Source organism: Giraffa tippelskirchi, chromosome 4, assembly GCF_054371585.1.
Source record: "Giraffa tippelskirchi isolate mGirTip1 chromosome 4, T2T-mGirTip1v1.2.pri, whole genome shotgun sequence".
Classification (NCBI taxonomy): Eukaryota; Metazoa; Chordata; class Mammalia; order Artiodactyla; family Giraffidae; genus Giraffa; species Giraffa tippelskirchi.
This window is the reverse complement of record NC_137278.1, coordinates 54427438-54447155: the sequence shown is the minus strand read 5'-3', so window position 1 is coordinate 54447155 and position 19718 is coordinate 54427438. Positions and strand designations below refer to the sequence as shown.

Here is a 19718-nt window from a genome sequence, read left to right as displayed (position 1 = left end):
GAAACCACCATTCTTTTTATTTCTGTTACATTGCTGCTGCTGCTGCTGCTGCTGCTGCTGCTGCTGCTGCTGCTGCTGCTGCTAAGTCACTTCAGTCGTGCCCGACTCTGTGTGACCCCATAGACGGCAGCCCACCAGGCTCCCCCGTCCCTGGGATTCTCCAGGCAAGAACACTGAAGTGGGTTGCCATTTCTTTCTCCAATGCATGAAAGTGAAAAGTGAAAGTGAAGTCGCCCAGTCGTGTCCGACTCTTAGTGACCCGATGGACTGTAGCCTATCAGGCTCCTCTGTCTATGGGATTTTCCAGGCAAGAGTACTGGAGTGGGTTGACTACATTAGATACTCTCTATAAATGGAGTTCTACAGTACTTGTCTTTTTGTGATTGGCTTATTTCGATGAGCATATCTTTGAGGTTCATCTGTGTTATAGCACGTGGTGGGATTTTATGAACCATGAAATCTTCTGAGAAGATTTTTAAAAAATGAAATCTTAAACACCTTTTTGAACCCCAGATTTATTTGAATGAGCTAGGCTGGAAGGGTGGGAGGTGGGGGCCTTCCTATTTCACTCATGCAATGAAACATCTTAATTGAGTTTATCTCCTTTTCATGTGGTTCTCCTAGGTTTTCCTCTCAAATGTCTAACATAAATTGACTCTTTTTAAAGTATTTCTAAAAATTTATTTATTTTTGGCTGTACTGGATCTTTGTTGCTGTACATGGGCTTTCTCTAGCCGCAGAGAGTGGGGACTTCTCTCTAGTTGCCATGCGAGAGTTTCTCCTTCTGGTGGTTTCTCTTGTTACAGAGCACAGGCTCCAGGCACACGGGCTTCAGTAGGTATAGCGTTTCAGTTCCGTAGTTGTGGCTCCTGGGCTCTAGAGCATGGGCTCAGTAGTCGTGGCTCACGTGCTTCATTGCCCCTTGACAAGTGAAATCTTCCTGGACCAGGGATCGAACCCTCATCCCCTGCATTGGTGGGAGGATTCTTAACCACTGGGCCACCAGGAAAGTCCCATAAATTAACTCTTAAATGCAGTCGTTTTGTGTTACAAGTCAGTCATCATCAGGTCTGTGTGCTTCATTCCAGAGAGCCCAGCAGTACGCCCAGCAAGTCCTGCAGAAGGAGTGCCGGCCCCATTTTGCCAAGAGGTCGATGGCACAGCTCTTTGGGAGCAGGTACAGCTTGGACCTGCCACCGTTCGTGACGAAGATCCCGGTGGAGAGCGAGCCTGAGTACAAGTACGACCCTCCTTTTGGATTCCGCAAGTTCTCTGGGAAAGTCCAGACCCTCTTGGAACTCTTGCCAGAGCATGACTTTCCTGAACACTTGAGAGCCAAGAGCTGCAAGCGTTGTGTGGTCATCGGAAGCGGCGGGATCCTCCACGGACTGGAGCTGGGCCATGCCCTGAACCAGTTTGATGTCGTGATACGGTACGGTGGGTTGAAGACCAGCCTCTGTCCTCTAGGCTGTAGCTTACTGCCGTGGATCAGGGAAGCACCCAGAACAACCCCACATGTCCTTGCCTTCCGGGGACTCACGTACTGAGAAGTTGAAACAAAGACATGAAATGATTGGATGCTCCACACTGTGCAGTACTGACCCTCATTTTGGTAAAAACCTTTTCAGTGGAGTTGAGGGTTGGAATGATGGGTAGATTTAGATAAGCCAGTGAAGAAGGAAGGCTGTGCTAGGCAGGGCCTGGAGGAGGATGTGGGGAAGGGGGGCATACTTGAGTCAGTGGGACACCTGGCTTCTAGGAGTGGGACTTTGGGTGGGTGAGCCTGGAAGGTGGCCCTGGCTAGGACCAGAAAACACACAGAAGCATTTAAACACCAGATCCCCTGGAGGAGGGCATGGCAACCCAGTCCGTTATTCTTACCTGGAGAATCCCATGGACAGAGGAGCCTAGTGGACAACAGTCCATAGAGTTGCAAAGAGTCAGACATGGCAGAAGCAACTAATTCACGCTAACTGCAGGCAAAAGGCAGTCATCCTGAATTACAGGATTTGCTGATAGTTTGACAGTCATGTTAGGAAACACCGTGATTTCCAGTCTGAGGTCTAAGATGTTAGTGGAACCACTGGGATAGTTGAGGAAAATCTCTGGCTAGTGATGAAGGATGACAAGATCCATCTCAGACATTTTGAGCCTGAAAGTGGTGATACGTCCCCATAATGCCTTTGTCACCAGTTGCTGTGATCTTGGGCAAGTTTCCTCACTGTCCTGTGCCTTGATTTTCTCATCTGTAAATGGAGGCCATGATGGCACAGAGGTCATTGGGTTACTGTGAAGACAAAATGAGTTAACAGGTGTAAAGCATGTGGAACAGTGTCAGACTTATGGTAGATGCTCAGTGAACAGTGAAAGTGTTAGTTACACAGTCGTGTCCAACTCTTTGTGACCGCATGGACGGTAGCCTACCAGGCTACTCTGTCCATGGAATTCTCCAAGCAAGAACACTAGCGTGGCTGTTAGGAGCTATGTTTGGAAGATGTATAGGAAGGAAGAGGAGCTATGGAAGAAAGGGGAGGGGGTGTAAGAGGTTTGTAGGAAAGAACCAGACTTTTTTGTAAGGGCCAAGAGAGAGAAGAAACAAGGAACAAGTTTTAAGGCAAAATGTGTGAAGTATGGGAGTGGGGTCAGGGCTTCAGGGGTGTGGAAGTTGTTGAGGTGCAGGAGGATGTAACTGCTTCCTTCCTGTGGGGGCTTCCTGTGTGCCAGATGCTGTCACGGGCTCTGGTGGGTCTCATGCCTTGGTGAAGCCATCCTGTTAGCCAGTGTCAGAGATGAGGACATGGAGGCACCACAGGGCGTGGAGTTCCGACCAGACCCTGACACTCCACACGCAGAGTGTTGAGGCTTCCAGAACCTCAGCCCCAGCTCTGTGTGAGCAGCTGAGCGAGGTTGTGCACAGGCAGCTCTGGAAGAGGTAGACGGGGCCCTGTGTCCATGTTAACGGTACGCAAGTGAGTTAGGAGAGGAGACAAAATGAGAACCTGGGGTGCACACTCTGGCCAGAGGAGAGATACAGTGGAAGAGAAGGGCGGCCTCGAGCTGACTTTGAGGAAAGGTGGGATGTGGCTAATGAGATGACTTCAGCAAAGAATGGGACTCTTCAGGGACTTCCCTGGTGGTCCAGTGGCTGAGACTCTGCACTTCCAATCCAGGTGTCCCAGGGAACTAGATCCTGCATGCCACAGCTAAGACCTGGCACAGCCCAATAAATAAGTAAAAATGAATTAATTAAAAATTTTAAAAAAAGAAACAAAAAATGAGAATACTCAGAGCATGTGACAGTGTCTGGCTCACAGGAAGCACGCAGAAACAGGAAGTGGTTTCATCTTCTCTCACCCCAATATTGTTCACAACCCCTAAAAGAAAAGTGAGACTTGACCTTGAAGAAAGGGGCAGGGAAATCTGGGTGAGGAGCCCTGCCTGGCAGGAGGAGAGTGAGAGAGGGAACAGGGGCTGGCTCGATGCCCAGTGATGGTGGGGCCAGACTGAGAGGCATGAATGTCGTGCATAGACACTGAGAACCATGGAGCACTGGGGACTGAGGAGGGAGGCTTAGCCGGATTGCAGTTGAAAAACTTTTGGTGGGTAACTTTTAGGTTTAAAGCAATCCTACAATTAACAGAAAAGTTGCCAGAGTCAAAGAGCTCCCCTTTTCCCAGATTCCCCAGCTGATAACACTTGATGACACTGGTTTTATAATTTTCTCTCTTTATATTTTATTATTCTTTTCTGAACCCTTTGAGAGTTAGTTGCAGATTTCAAGCTCCTTGTTTATGCCTAAATACTTCAGTGTGCATTTCCTAAGAACAAGGACATTCTGTTATAGAACTACAAGATGATATTCAGAATAAGGAAATTAACACTGATGCAGTAGAGACGTATTTACAATCCTTATTCAGATTTCACCAGTTATTCCAGTAGTGTCCATTATTTAAAAAGAAAGGCGGGGCTTCCCTGGCAGTCCAGTGGTTAAGACTCTACACTTCCACTGCAGGGAACATGGGTTCCATCCCAGGTTGGGGAACTAGGATCCCACATGCCTCACAGTACAGCCAAAAAAGTTTAAAAAATAAATAAAGGAAAAGAAAGAGAATATAACTGGTCCAGGATCATACTCTGCATTTAGTTGTCATGTCTAATAATATCTTTTAATAATCCAGGACTTAGGTATCTGAGATCTAGAAGAGGAAGTGGCAGTAGAATGGAAGAGAAAGGTTTATACAGATGTGATAATACAGGGAAAAGACCAAACAGACTTTTCTTGAGATTTCAAAACTGTGTACCTGGGTGAGTGATACTGCTTTAGGAAGAATTCTTAGTTTATCCCCCAGACCATCCACACTGGCAAAGCCTCCATCGATATAACAGTGGTCAGTGCTCCAAATTCTTGCTTTAATTTAAGACCAGGTTGCACCCTGGTAGCTTAGCCGGTAAAGCATCTGCCTGTCATGTAGGAGACCCTAGTTCAATCCCTCAGTCAGGAAGATCCCCTAGAGAAGGGAATGGTGACCCACTCCAGTATTCTTGCCTGGAGAATACCCTGGACAGAGGAGTCTGGTGGGCTACAGTCCATGGGGTTGCAAAGAGTTGGACACGACTGAACGACCTTCACTTCGCACGTGGGCCCAGTGCCCTCCTCGGGCCCAACCCTGTAACTATGGTTTGTGTCTGCTTTGCTGCGGTTTCTAGGTTTTCTTTTCTGATTATCTTTTTGAAATTCTGGCAAGAACCACTAATATCTGAGCACAGTGGAAAGCTTTCAAGGAAACAGTACTAGTGCCCAGAGAACACACACGGTGTAATGTGTTTAGGTTGGCTTAACATGGCAGGACTAGATGGAATTGCTTGTCATTCATAGGTTGGACCCGGGCAGACGTTGCTAGTTTGCAGACTGAAGACTTTGCTCATCAGCACCTGGAAAGGGCAGAGCTGAGGGATGATGGGGCTGCTGGAGGGGAGGCACCCTGTCCCCAGCCATACCCTCATTCCCAGTCCTTAAAAAATGTGGAAAACACGCTGTAGGAATTTTGCACATGATTAAGTGGTTAATGTCAGTTTATCTTTGTCCTTTTAATAGGTTAAACAACGCACCAGTTGAAGGATATTCAGAGCATGTTGGCAATAAAACTACCATAAGGATGACTTATCCAGAAGGTGCACCTCTGTCTGACCTTGAATATTATTCCAGTGACTTGTTTGTTGCTGTTTTATTTAAGAGTGTTGACTTCAACTGGCTTCAGGCAATGGTCAAAAATGAAACCCTGGTAAGTACTAGAAATTCACCCATCGGATGTGCCTTTGTAAAAAGCGAAGGACTCTCTGATTGGAACTTAGGGTGTTTTTTTTTTTTCATTTTTAAGTTAACATTCATGCTTTTGTGTTGTCTTTCAAATAGCCACTCCTTTTGTCGAAGCCCCTCAGAACTCCCCTTGGGAAATTGCTTTCAGAACCCAAGTCACACATGGAAACCGGTATCATTACTTAGTGGAAATAAAAAGCATAGGACCAAAATTGCTATGATTGTGGTTGACCACCCAGCTGATTTACCAGACTTGAATTTACATGGCTTCTGGCTGTTTTCAGAAATTAGACTTATGTGCATGAGTATAAATTATTATCAAGGCTGCTCAGAAGAATATCCATAAATTCTCTGAGGGGTCCTTTCAAAGAGAGTCTCCAAAAATGCTTTGATTGGTGGTGCCCTTGTTGGAGTCAGTTCACAGCATTACAGAAGGGCAGATATGGATGAGATGGCCCTGACTCGGTATTCCTTCTGTTTGTCTTTACAGTAACTGATCACCCTACTTTATGAGGCCCCCTCCCTTATGTTGAAATAAATTTTAGAAGTCAACTTTTAAGGAGTGTGTGTGCATTTATACACACTTGCACAAACTGGCTGACTGTAAAATTAATAGGGCATATCAGACTCTTTAGAGAAGCTTCACATGATGGAGAATTTGTGTCTCCAGAACTTATTGGGGTCCTCTGGATTTCCTCTGGGTAGTTTTTCTAGTTGAAAGATGAAGCACATACGAAATGATTTACAGTCAGACAAGAGACAGGAAGTGGAGTAAGTTGGGGGCAGGGGTGTGGTGGGGCCTGAGCAGAAGTGGACCTCAAACTGAATCTATTTCTTGATCTTCCCTGGACAAAATGATGGTTTTGGATCCTGAAAAGACCTACCATCTGAGGCCATTACCATAAGAATTTCTTTCCCCAAACCGACACGAGTTGCTTCTGCAGTTCCTTTCCTTGTCCAGTGCCACCTTCCTGAATCAGATCCTTACAGTTGCATGGCTCTGTGACTTCGCCCCAAAATGCAGAACACAAACCCATGTGGGGCCACACCCACAGCTTTGCCCTCATTAGCAGGGGCCACATTCTCCCCCTCCTCCGATAACTTGATTAACTCCCCCTAATGATTGCTTGCTCTCTTTCCTTAGCCATTTTGGGTGCGGCTCTTCTTTTGGAAGCAGGTGGCGGAAAAAATCCCACTACAGCCGAAACAGTTCAGAATTTTGAATCCAGTTATTATCAAAGAGACTGCCTTTGATATCCTTCAATACTCAGAGCCTCAGTCAAGGTTCTGGGGCCGAGATAAGGTATTTTTGTCACTGCTGATACGTAACTGTTCCTCTCTGTGTTGGAAAGGAGCCATCTATATGCCTTTCGGTTAGGCTCAGCTGTAGACCCAGGAGCATCTTCCAGAGATGACACCTCATCATTGATTAGATGTTCTGTGTGTGTTTACCTCTCGACATCTTGACCTTAGGGGCTCCCCATTGTTTAATCCTTTCACCCCCAGTGGCTCGTCTCTTTAGTATAGTTAGCACTTCGATCACTGAGATATTATTTAAGGTATTCTTACTCCAGGAATCCATAAAAAGTTACTCCAAGACTCCAGAAAAGTTGTCTACATTTTAGCACTACAGGCCACTTAAGAGAAAATTGACATTTATCATCACTCCCAAGGACCCTCATGGGCTGCAGTCTGTAGAGTCGTAAAGAGTTGGACACGACTGAGCAGGCACACGCTTGCATACATAGGTGATGGTAGATAGGCAATTTCTGTAGATCAGAGGTCCAAAACCTCCAGGATCTAATGCCTGATGATCTGAGGTAGAGCTAATGTAATAATAATAGAAATAAAGTGCACAGTAAATGTAACGTGCTTGAATCATCCCGAAACCATCCCCAGCCCCCAGGTTCATAGAAAAATTGTCTTCCACAAAACCGGTCCCTGGTGCCAAAAAGCTTGGGGAACCCTGCTCTCAAGCAGTGCTTTTCAGTTGATGCCTGAGTCCCACACCCCAAACATTTCCGATTTCATCTGTCTGTGCTGTGGTCTGTACACTGGGATTTTCAAAGTTCCCTGGGGAGTTTTATTTTGCAGCCTACTCTGAGAACCTTTGTGCTATAGATGGTTCACTGCAGTAGATTCTTTACCTGCAGTCAGCTTGTGTGGCTCTGGTCAGAGATGCCTTTATCACCCATTTCTTCATGATCTAAAGAACTGTCTGTCCTAAGTCGCCTCAGTCATGTCCCACTCTTTGCGACCCCAGGGACCGTAGCCCACCAGGCTCCTCTGTCCTTGGAATTCTCTAGGCAAGAATACTGGAGTGGGTAGCCATTTCCTTGTCCAGGGGATCTTCCCAACCCAGGAATCTAACCTGCATCTCTTAGGTTTCCTATACTGGCAGGTGGGTTCTTTACCACTAGGGCCACCTCCTGTGTCTCTACATAAAACTTTTGTAAAAGCAATGGAAATCATTTTTAAACAGAATTTTAAGCAAAGCATTTATATATAAGGGAAAGCAAGGAATTTTTAAATGTGAGGTTCTGCTACCCACATGAGGGGCCTGAGATACCTCCTAGGAGGTGGGACTGATCCAGGAGGGAATTTGCAACACTGAACTGGACTCAGGGGTCCTCATCCAATAGACAGATGAGCAGCTTCTTCTGTTTGCCCTTTGAACCAAATTCTAAATAAAAAGATGATTTAACACAACTGTGTAAATTTTAAATTAAGAATTCTGTGGTTGTTAAGGAAAGTAAGTATCTGAATGTTCTGTTGTGTTTGACTATTTGTGACCTCATGGACTGTAGCCCGCCAGCCTCCCTCTGTCCATGGGATTTCCCGGGAGAGAATACTGGAGTGGGGAGCCATTTCCTTCTCTGGGGTATCTTCAGGAAGAGCCGACTCTAACTCTGGCTCCAGCCTCGGGCTTGGGTACCCAGCTCAGGTGAAACAGTTCACGTGGTAGAAGTGGCTCCTTTCACAGGCCATCATTTTCCTCGGAGGCTCTGCCCTCTGCATCCATGGGGAGCCCAGGAGGGCCATGTGATTCCTGCCATTGCAGGAACATGTTCAGGATCTGTGGTGCCTTTTCCCTCTCAGAGGAAAGCAGCCCTATCCCCTGCCAGTGACTGTCAGGTCTCTGACTGACTCTAGCTGGCCTCCCCTACACGGAGCACGTACGGTCCCCCAGAATGTGGGCTTACAGTTTTTAACCTGTTGGCATCACTTTTAACAAAACAGTTTTTCTAAAAAAAGATAACATTGCAGCAAGACTCTTAAACTAAGTTATAAAGAGATTTCACTATAAATATACCTAGATTTCTATATCTTTTAAATGGCCTGGTTTCTTTATTAGATAGTATTAATAGAGTATTTTTACTTTATTTTACTCCATAGTATTTTTTTAAGCACAGGCAAATGCTCATTTGTTGGTTTGCAGGTCGATTTTATTTTAAAAATAACCTTTAAAAATTGAATTACATAAAATATGAAATTGCTAAATAGAAAAGGATATCAGAAACAAAGTTGGGGGGGGAAATTTATCATAGAAACAACGGAATAAATACTCTCAAAACATTAAGTGAAAGTGAAGTCGCTCAGTCATGTCTGACTCTTTTCGACCCCATGGGCTGTAGCCTACCAGGCTCCTCCGTCCATGGAATTTTCCAGGCAAGAGTACTGGAGTGGGTTGCCATTTCCTTCTCCAGGGGATCTACCTGACCCAGCGATCGAACCCGGGTCTCTCACATTACAGGCAGACGCTTTACCGTCTTAGCCACAAGGGGAGGTCTTATTAAATCAAAAAGAAAACAATGAGCCAAAAAAAGAAATGGGAAAAGAATTTGAACAGACATTCACAAAAGAAATTAATTCAACCAAGGAATAGATGATAAAATGTTCAACTTCACCAGTAATCAAATAAAAGGGAATTAAAGCTACAATGACATTTTTTGCATGTTTTCTTAGCAGAGATTTAAAAGCTTGATAATGTCCTTGTTTGGCAGGAATGTAGGTAGAATTTAAGTTGGCACTTTTTTTGGAGGGTAGTTTGACAATATATGTATCAGTTTAAAATATGAATAGGGAAACTGGGAAGGACTCTAAAATTTTTATTATAAGGAAATTAGAGATAATCTGCAAGGCTATTCTAGGTGGTTCATCATAGCCAAGGTCAGATAGCCAAGTATTAAAATAGCCTATTGAAATGGATGCTTTTGAATTGTGGTGCTAGAGAGGACTCTTGAGAGTCCCTTGGACTGCAAGGAGATCAAACCAGTCAATCCTAAAGGAAATCAACACTGAATATTCTTTGGAAGGACTAATGCTGCAGTTCCAATACTTTGGCCACCTGATGGCAAAGAGCTGACTCATTGGAAAAGACACTGATGCTGGGAAAGACTGAAGGCAGGAGGAGAAGGGGACAGCAGAGAATGAGATAGTTAGATAGCATCACTGACTCAATGGACATGAATTTGACAAACTCCAGGAGATAGTGGAGAACAGAGGAGCCTGGTGTGCTGCAGTCCATGGGGTCGCAAAGAGTTGGACACAACTTTAGCGACTGTGACTGAACAACAACAAATTCTTGACCTGCTGGGTGCCGAGCTGGCTGCAGTTGGAGAAGACAGGACACCACCTGAGAGTCCTAAGCCCAAGCCAGAGGCAGGCTTTCTATGGATCAATTTCCCTTGGTTTCTATTTGCAGACCTGCAAAATGACTGTTGAGTTCCTTCATAGTAAGGGAGGCTGACTTGAGAGGTAGACACGGCACACTGGGGATCAGGAAGCAGTTTTTACCGAATCGTGGGCTCCCTGGATGTTTCCGAATCCCACCTTCATCTATGAACTCTGAAGGGTTCCCTGTTGTCCTAGTTGACAGAAAAGGACAGTTGCTTGTTGAAGCCACAGACTCAGCTCAGATGAAAATGTTAGTAGATGCAAAAGAGTATCTAGTAGTAGATGGGGAGTAGCCTCCAGGAGGGCGCTCTGTATTCCTGTCTGCCACCCTGGGTGTTATCTTTATCTATAAACTGCATTGGAAATTCAGAGAGCACACTTCCAGGTGTACTAGTGGCAAGATGTCTGACATGAAGAGGGAACTGCGATACTGGCAGAATTCAGAATTGGACATTTGGCATTCTAGCCCAAAGTCAGTAAGGGTACATTTGAGGGGAAAAAAACCCAAATGTGAAAGCCCATAATTTGAGGTTAAAAATGTACTTGCTTGATCAGAGAGGAAGCAGAAATTGACTGAGCAACAGGACATGTGAAAATGACCTAGGGACGTTATTTGCCAGGAAAACAGATGGGGCCTTAACCTGCAGGTAAGGGGTGAACACAATCTTCACAGGGCAGGTTCTGAGTCCCCTCTGTTCTCAGGCAGAGGCTATATGGAGCCAGGAGCCAGTCAGGACAGGGTGGGCTCCAAAATCCATGTCCCATGAAGGGCTATGGCCACTTATCCCAGAGCAGCCCTTGTGGACTTTTGTCATTGAGAGAGGACATGAGTTTGATTCGCCATTATGGTCATCCTTTGTAGGGCTGGTGGGTGAAGGTTTTAGAAAGAATACCTTTTAGCTTGGTGCTTAAAGGACCCGCCAGGCTGCCTTTCACTGATATGTTCAAAGAATTCACATTGGGACTCCCTTGGGGGTCCAGTGGTTAAGACTCCACGCTCCTAATGCAAGGGACCCAGGTTCAATCCCTGGTCAGGGAACTAGATCCTACGTGCAGCAACTAAGACCTCCTGCAGCCAAATAAATAAACAAATACTTTAGAAAAGAAAAAAGAATTCACATCACAGACCATGTTTTAGAGTCCAGATTCCTGACTTGGATGGCAGGTCAGACTTTAGAATTGGGTGATATGTAAAATGGTGTGATATATAAAGTTGCAGTCCCGAGTACATATTTGCATTACTTTGCATAGCATGTAGCTAACCTGGAAAGCAGTGACTTGTGCTAAGACCTTTTTCTTTGTCTCTTCTCCTTTGCAGAATGTCCCCACGATTGGTGTCATTGCCATCATCTTAGCCACGCATCTGTGTGATGAAGTCAGTTTGGCGGGCTTTAGCTACGCCCTCAACCAACCCAGAACCCCTTTGCACTACTTCGACAATCTCTGCATGGCTGCCATGAACTTTCAGACCATGCACAATGTGACGACAGAGACCAGTTTCCTCCTGAAGCTGGTCCGAGAGGGCGTGGTGAGGGATCTCAGCGGAGGCATCCATAGTGAATTTTGAACCCAGAAAACCTCACTAGAAAATGCAGCTCTGGGGGACTTCCCTGGCCATCCAGTGGTTAAGACTCTGTGCTTCCAATGCTGGGGGCCCAGGTTCAATCCCCATTCTGGGAACTAAGATCCTGCATACTGTGAGGCACAGCCAAACAAGAAAAAAATGCAGCTCTGACCCAGAGGGCTGTTTTTCACAGCCTTCTTGATGAATCTCATCCTGCAAGTACTTTGAAGTGCAGCCAGTGTTTTTTAACTTTTAATTTAAAAAACAAAAGCAACCACAAATGTTCTGCTTTTCCCACTTTCTCCCCCTATTTATTTGAGGCCAGTGTTTTTGCACAAAATTTTGTAAGTTAATTTTGAGAATGGGGAAGACTTTCCAAAGAGAATTGTATGTCATGATGTTTTATTGTATGGTAAGGAAGTTATTTAATTTGTAAAAGCTCTGTTCCTGTCTACTGCACACAGAATCCCAGGTCATTAAGTGGAAGAAGGGAGGTGACTCCTTTGATGACAGTCCCGAATGCCTGATTCTGGTTCTGTTCGTCTGTTTGGTGGGACGAATGTCGGACGCACTTTCACGTTGACTTGCTCGGTAGTTAAACCACTGGTTGGGCCAAGCTAGTGCGTGAGGCCTGGGCCACTTGGAGAATTCACAGTCCCTCTCTCTTGATCTGCCTTCCACCAGAAGTCTTAGAGGAAGCAAGCGGGAGAAATATCCTGGAGGCCCCTGGTCAGGGAGGGACACTGAGACACTTTCTGTGTCCTCTGAGTACTGCAAAGCTGCCCTGGGTGGCAGAAGCCACGATCTTTCCCGCGATTAGGACAACTCTTAGATTTCTGGGAGTTTTTAACTTGCCCTTCCAAACACTTAAGTGTTCATCCAAATTATTCCACTGTCTTCTCTGAGATGGCTTATAAAAATTAGGACAAAACCTCTGTTCTCTGGAGTCATAGGGGAGTAAACTCTTTCTAGGAATGTTTTCGGAAACACTGAAATGAAGTCTTCCCAGTGTTATAAATTGCCTATTTAAAAAAAAAATTTTTTTTTTTGAATGCCTACTTGGCAGTGTGTACCAGGCAGTGTGCCGGTCAAAAAAAAGAATAAAAGCTTTTGAGGAGCTCTTACGAGCTAGTTAATTTGAGTGTTTTTTTTTTTTAAGAAAAGTTTATAAGTGTAGTAAAATGTCCTTCTCGGATTCTGCTGCCAGGCAGGACCTTACTGTAGGGACAGTACAGAGGGGATGAAGGGGCCTCCCCCTACCCCTGTGTCTCTCACTTCTCCAGCTCCCTAGGTACTGCTGCCCCCTCCCCCTGCAATTCTTATGTCACCCACAGCCCTGGTGCAGCTCTAACCCCCAGCCAAGGCCAGTGGCTCCTACATCTGCCAGCTCCTCGGCCTGGGCAGGGCAAAGAGCTGGATCTTAGCTCGGAACAAATCCCTTGGCTATCCAGAGTCCTGGGCCCAAGCTCAGAAGGGCCCAAGTAGCAAAATAGTATTTCTCTGATTTTATGTCTTTTCTTAAAATTTTTCTGTAGATTTTGCTTTCTACTCTTTAAGACACGTCTCACCCGTTAAATGGTGAGACTTAGGGCTTCCCTGGTGGCTCCGTGGTTAAGAATGCACCTGCCAGTGAAGGAGACATAGGTTTGATCCCGGGTCTGTGAAGATCCCACATGCCTTGGAGCAACTAAGCCCGGGTGCCACAACTGTTGAGTCTGCACTCTAGAGCCCAGAGCACTGCAGCTACTGAAACCCACACGCCTAGAGCCCATAAGCGAAGCTACCGCAATGAGAAGCCTGAGCACTGCAACTATGGAGTAGCCCCCGCTCGTCTCAGCTAGAGAGAAGCCTGCGATATTGCAAAGACCCAGCAACAGCCAAAAATATATATATATATATATTTATTTAATGGTGGGACTTAGCTTTGAATATTGAGACTCAGGAAGATGGTCAACATCTGTCCTGTGATTCAGGTCAGTCCAGGCCTGCACCACGCATCTCCACCCCCTCATCCTTCAGGCGCTACTTAGAGAAGACCCCATGGACTGTAGCCACCAGGACCCTCTATCCATGGAATTCTCCAGGCAAGAATACTGGAGTGGGTTGCCATTTCTCCAGGGAATCTTCCCAAACCAGGGATTGAACCCACATCTCCTGTGTCTCCTGCAATGGCAAGTGGATTCTTTACCTCTGAGCCACCTGGGAAACTAGAGAAACCCAGATGTTTATTCAAGAAGACAAGAAGCAGCTAGGGTCTAACACTTGGACAGTTTTCCCAGTGTTGAGTGCACCACCTCCTGGGTGTGTGTGGTCTCCTGTGCCCTTGCCTTGCACAAGCGTTGAGAAGCAGTCAGTCCAGCACTTTCCAGCTTTCATTTCAGTGAATGTCAGCCCTGGGCCGATGCCTCTCAACTTTTCATTTCTAACAGACAGTACATGCTCTAAATCAGTGGTCCCCAACCTTTTAGGCACCAGGGGCTGATTTCGTGGAAGGCAATTTTTCTACGGATCAGCGGGATGCAAGTGATGGGGAGCAGCCATAAATATAGATGAAGCTTTGCTCAATCGCCCACCACTCACCTCCTGTGTGCAGCCCAGTTCCTGACAAGCCACGGACTTCTTAAGAGTCCCTTGGACTGCTAGGAGATCAAACCAGTCAATCCTAAAGGAAATCAACCCCAAATATTCATTGGAAGGACTAATGCTGAAGCTGAAGCTCCAATACTTTGACCATCTGATGAAAAGAGCCGACTCATTGGAAAAGACCCTGGTGCTGGGAAAGATTGAAGACAGGAGGAGAAGGGGGCGACAGAGAAAGATTTTTGGATGGCATCACCGACTTAATGGACATGAGTTTGAGCAAAGTCCGGGTGATGGTAAAGGACAGAGAAGCCTGGCAAGCTGCAGTATGTGGGATCGCAAAGAGTCAGACACGACTGAGTGACCAAACAACAACAAATGAAGGTCCCTGGGTAGCTGCCTGTGGGACCGACACCCGCTTCTCAGATGCTGACCACATGCTCAGCTCTTGAACTAAAGTACAGACCACCAGGGGAAGGGACTGAGGACACAGTGCACTACCTGCCCTTTCCTGGAGGGCCAGACACCCTGGCCCAAATTTCTCAGTCTATTTCTCTTCTTTCCTACATCCCAAGGCCATGCTAGCCTGTTTTTGTGTTCACAGAACAGGGAATTTATCTGTATTTACCTACAACCAATACACACACACACATACATATATATAATTTATAGGTATATATCATTAGCAAAGAAAATCAGTTTCAAGAAAATCAGTTTTAAAGAAAAAGAGGAAATCCCTGGCAGTCCAGTGGTTAGGACTCTGAACTTTCACTGCCAAGGGTGATGGTTCAATCCTTGGTCGGAAACTAAGATCCTGCAAGCCTTAAGTCATGGCCAAAACAAACAAGAGAATGAGTTCATTTAAAATATTGGTTTGTTGTTGTTGTTTAGTCTGCTAAGTCCTGTCTGACTCTTTTTGCGACCCCATGGACTGTAGCCTGCCAGGTTCCTCTGTCCATGGAATTTCCCAGGCAAGAATACTGGAATGGGTTGCCATTTCCTTCTCCAGGGGATCTTCCCAACCCAGGGATGGAACCCGAGTCTCCTTCATTGGCAGGCAGATTCTTTTTACCACTGAGCCATCTGGGAAGCCCATAAAATATTGGTTAGTTCCTTGATGTGAAATACCTCTCTAAATTACCAGATGTTAATAAATTAGCAGAGACAGAATGTGCAGATAAGAGAAATTAATGACTAAAGTCAAACTCAAAAGTAGTTTCATTTTGTTACATATAACAATCCAGCTATCCTCTCAGGATGACTCATTTGGGGTGGGAAGAAATTGACCATCAGTCCTAACGCAATGAGAATTTGAGAGTACATCTGGAACTAAGTTATAAACTCTCTAGTGACAGAATTTTATACTTTATTCCATCTATAGCACCCACATAGCTCAATGGGCTTCCCTCATAGCTCAGTCAGTAAAGAATCTGCCTGCAATGCAAGAGACCTGGGTTCAGTTCCTGGGTTGGGAAGATTCCCTGGAGAAGGAAATGGCAACCACTTCAGTATTCTTGCCTGGAGAATCCCATGGGCAGAAGAGCCTGGCAGGTTACAGTCCACAGGGGTCGAAAGAGTTGGACATGACTTAGCGACTAAACCATAGCACCCACAAGAAGACCTTGCCTATTGTAGGCATTAAATAAGTATGTTTGATGTTTTAAGATTTTTCTTTCTTATGGCTGCACTGGATCTTCACTGCTGCACACGGGCTTTCTCAAGCTACAGCTAGTGAGGGCTTCTCTTTGTTGTGATACTCAGGCTTTTCATTGCTGTGGCTTCTCTTGTGGAGTTCTAGGCAAATGGGCTTCAGCAGTTGCAACATGAGGGCTCTCGAGCACAGGCCCAGTAGTTGTTGGGCACGGGCTTAGTTGTTCTGAGGCATGTGGAATCTTCCCAGATCAGGAATTGAAGCCGTGCCCCCTGCATTGGTAAGCGGATTCTTATCCACTGGACCACCAGGGAAATCCTCATATACTGATTTTTGAGCCTCGAACAGCTGGATATGAGTTCTGTAATAGCACTTTTTCTTTATACAATTATCCTAACAATGTAAATGATATTTTAAAGAACGTGTAAAAGCTTATTAGGTCTGTTTAATGGCTGTATCATGTCCATTTGTTTTTGAAAACCAATTTATTGCAGAAGTTTCTAAAATAGAAGTTTAATCTGTGTACCTTATCTTTTCAAAGACCTGCTGAGAGGTATGTATCGCAGTGTGGGTTGGGGTTTCTGACTCTTAACAGGAATTCCTGAATCAAAGGTTCTATGTTTTGCATTCAAGGCAGTCTTAGTGAGTTTATTATATGGAAATTGGAAACCAAGATAACACATCTCTATTTTACCTATACATTTCTCTTTAAAAAAAAAACTATACATGATTTACTCGATAAAAATTATTATTAAAAATTATTATTAAAAGATGATAGGGACTTCCGGTGGTCCAGTGGTTAAGAATCTGCCCTGGAAGGCAGGGGACTTGGGTTCGATTCCTGGTTGAGGAACTAAGATGCCACATGCCACGGGGCAACTAAACCAGCAAGCAATAATTACTGAGCCCACACACCACAACTAGAGAGTCCCTGCACTGCAGTGAAAGATTCTTCCTGACATCATGATGATCCAGCATGTCACAAGTAAGAGTGGAGGCAGACAAATGAATAAATGTATACAAAAAAGAAAATTGCGAAAGATACGACGCATTTTGAACTGGGCAGTCTTTAAAATAATGGTGGACACAGGAATTCCCTGTTTGTCCAGTGGTTAGGACTCAGTGCTTTTACTGCTGGGGCCTAGGCTCAATCCCTGATCAGGGAACTAAAATCCCATAAGTCACGAGGGGTGGCCAAAGAAAAAAAACCCTGCCTTCTGACTCAGGTCTTGTTCTGGAGCTGCTTCCTCTTCCAGTATAAAAAGTGAGTGAGATTCAGATTATACATGCATACACATACTCCAAACAAGCAAAACTGTAGATTCCAGTGTAAACCAAAAGTCTTGTCCTGAAACACAAGATTCAGAGGAATGTCCCAGCAGTGGTCTTGTCCTCCCTGTCTTGCCTATGGCTCATTTATGTCACTTTTCTTAGCAAATTTGACCCAAATTTAGGGACACAGCATGCACTGTGGTCCTGAGGGGTGAGCTGAGGAGAAGTCAGAAGGACAGACCCTCTGTCCTCTTACTAATCTCTCCTGCTCTCTCAACACCACCACCATGCATGATCTGGAAGCCTAATCAGGAACAGGAAACCATCTGGTCGACCTTTTGCTCTACAGCTGAGCATTTCCAGTTCATGCATGCCAGCCTGGAGCCCCTCATCTGAAGGGGTGGTCAGTCTCAGTTACAATTACACTGTCCAATTAGCAGGTCAAATATTCTGATTTTGACTTTGAACAGTATAATCACCACACTCATTGTTTTATATACTTATTCCTAGTGACCTATTTTTGTTTTTTTAAAAGTATTTATGGGGCTTCCCAGGTGGTGCAGTGGTTAAGAATCTGCCTGCCAGTGTAGGAGATGCAAGAGATTTGGGTTCGATCCCTGGGTTGGGAAGATCCCCTGGAACAGGAAACGGCAACTGGCTCCAGTAGCTTACCTGGAAAATTCCATGGACAGAGGAGAGGGCAAGAGTCCATGGGGTCGCAAAGAGTTGGATACAACTGAGTGACCAAGCATACACACACACACACAAAGTATTGATGCCAAGACATTTGGAATAACTTTCAGAAAGGGTTCTCCTGACCCTTGCATCTCAGCCTGCAGCTGCTTCAAAGTCTTTCCAGAATTTTCCCCAAACCTCTCTCTATAAAGAGCTAGTCCTGATTTTCTTCCTGTCTGCCCTTTCCTCTGCCCACCCTACCCCCTGTTCACATCCTGTACTGAACATTGATTTAGTGTCTCTCCAACTAGAAAGAATCCTTCCTCTTCAGGAAGTTGGCAGAATTGAGCTGACAACTGAGGAGTTTCTGGCCTGGAGCGGGGAGCCAGATTTAAAAACCACAGACTTGTTTGTTTGTCAAATGTCAAAACTTCCTGTAGAAACAAAGGACTATCTGATTTCTGTTGTCTAATTTTGGATACTTCTGGAAAATTAAAAAACAATGTTAAATATCATTTAGCATTGAGATATGAAATAGAAGAAAAGCTAATTTAGATCATTTTTCATTTCCTTAGCCTTTTTGAAGTCTGTATGACCTCCTTTGCATAACAAACTTGTGTTGCAGTAACCCTGCAGCTGTCTTATGCACTTAGGAAATCTAAAACCTCTATTAACACCCATTGATACAGCTCTTTTATTTTTTTGGTGGCAGGGGGAGGGGCGATGCTGCTCCCAGCCTTGTTGTATGAGAGAAAGGAGAGGGAAATATTTTGAAGTGTTGATCCTATGGGCCAACAGACCAAAGTCGGTATGTCCACAAACAATGGCATGCTTTCACATTATTGTCATTGTCTGGCTTAAGGGTCTGTTGTCTCCATCTCTGGGAGAGGGTCTGACCAAGTCAGAACAAAGGCCATGTTGACTCCTACCTGCTCCAGATGCAGCCCTACATTTTCCAAAACTTGGAATTGAAACCAAGTTTCAGTTTTTTGTGTTTTGTGTTTTTTTTTTTTTTACACACACACTGAAATATACCAGCTCCTAGAACACAAAAGTGAGACCAACAGTGAGGGGTCCATCTGCCGACTTGATTCTGTGGCTCTGGCTAACCATTCTGGCAGACTGTTCTGTACTGAACACCATTTGTTCAAATGCTGAAAACAGCTGATGCTCTGCTCATGGTTCCAAACAGATGCTCTTGGCTGTATCTTAGTACTCAGTGGGCTGGCCCCCAACGATCCTGTCCTGTGACACCTGGTGCCGGCCATCTCTGCTCTGCCGGCACAGTCACCCTTAGTGCCACAGCCTTCCTAGAACCATGACTGGACCCTGATGGACAGGCTGCGGACAGAATGGACCCTGGCCTCCCGCCCCACTGTTGAGTCTAGAGGGGAAGGAAACGCTGAAGACCTGAACACCACGACACAGGCAGCAGAGCAGAGGGGAGGGCGTTGTGGAGAATGTAGGGGATGCCCAGGGAGTCAGCCTGAGACCAAAGGGGTCGGTGGGGGAGAGGGGAAGAGCTGGGAAACAGAGCAAACAGACTGATGGAGGTGGCACCGCACGACCAGCTTTATCGGAGCAAATGCAAAAGGCAAGCATAGATAGACCCAGGGTCAAGCTTCCAGATGCAAGAAGCCGTGTAGGCCAGGGTAAGATGAATATCAGGGTAAGATGGAACCACCAGAGGGTGTTCATGCTGTGTTCAACCTGATTCAGTTTATACTGAAACATATCTTAAAGGCTGGCTGAAGGTGGAAGGATAATAGAAGTGGGGTGGGTGGGGAACTCTGAAACAGAAAGGATGGGAAAAACCAAGAAAGGTGATTTCACTGCTGGCAAGACTGAAAAGTGGGTGGTGCTGGAGAGCTGGGCCTGATGAGTAACTCGGCCCTACTTCGGCCATGACACCCCTGTATGCTTTGGGACAAACTACATCCCTTTCTGGGTTTCTCATCTGTTAAAGATGTTCAGGCTGGATT

General features: G+C 45.4%; 1 protein-coding gene across 6 annotated transcripts in view; it reads left to right on the top strand.

Moving 5' to 3' along the window:
- Positions 1 to 12694, top strand: part of ST3GAL5 (ST3 beta-galactoside alpha-2,3-sialyltransferase 5) — a 55077-nt gene extending 42383 nt beyond the window's left edge. For 4 of the 6 annotated variants that reach the window (XM_081596957.1, XM_081596956.1, XM_081596958.1 and 1 more), the window contains 4 exons: positions 1089 to 1432; positions 5096 to 5282; positions 6462 to 6620; positions 11313 to 12694. In XM_081596957.1, coding sequence (XP_081453083.1) covers positions 1089 to 1432; positions 5096 to 5282; positions 6462 to 6620; positions 11313 to 11561 — 939 coding nt within the window. In that variant the 3' untranslated portion in view covers positions 11562 to 12694. Of the gene's footprint in view, positions 1 to 307; positions 1433 to 5095; positions 5283 to 6461; positions 6621 to 11312 lie in introns of all 6 variants that reach the window. The other 2 variants (XM_081596961.1, XM_081596959.1) reach the window with 2 other exon arrangements.
- The last annotated feature ends 7024 nt before the right edge of the window (positions 12695 to 19718 follow it).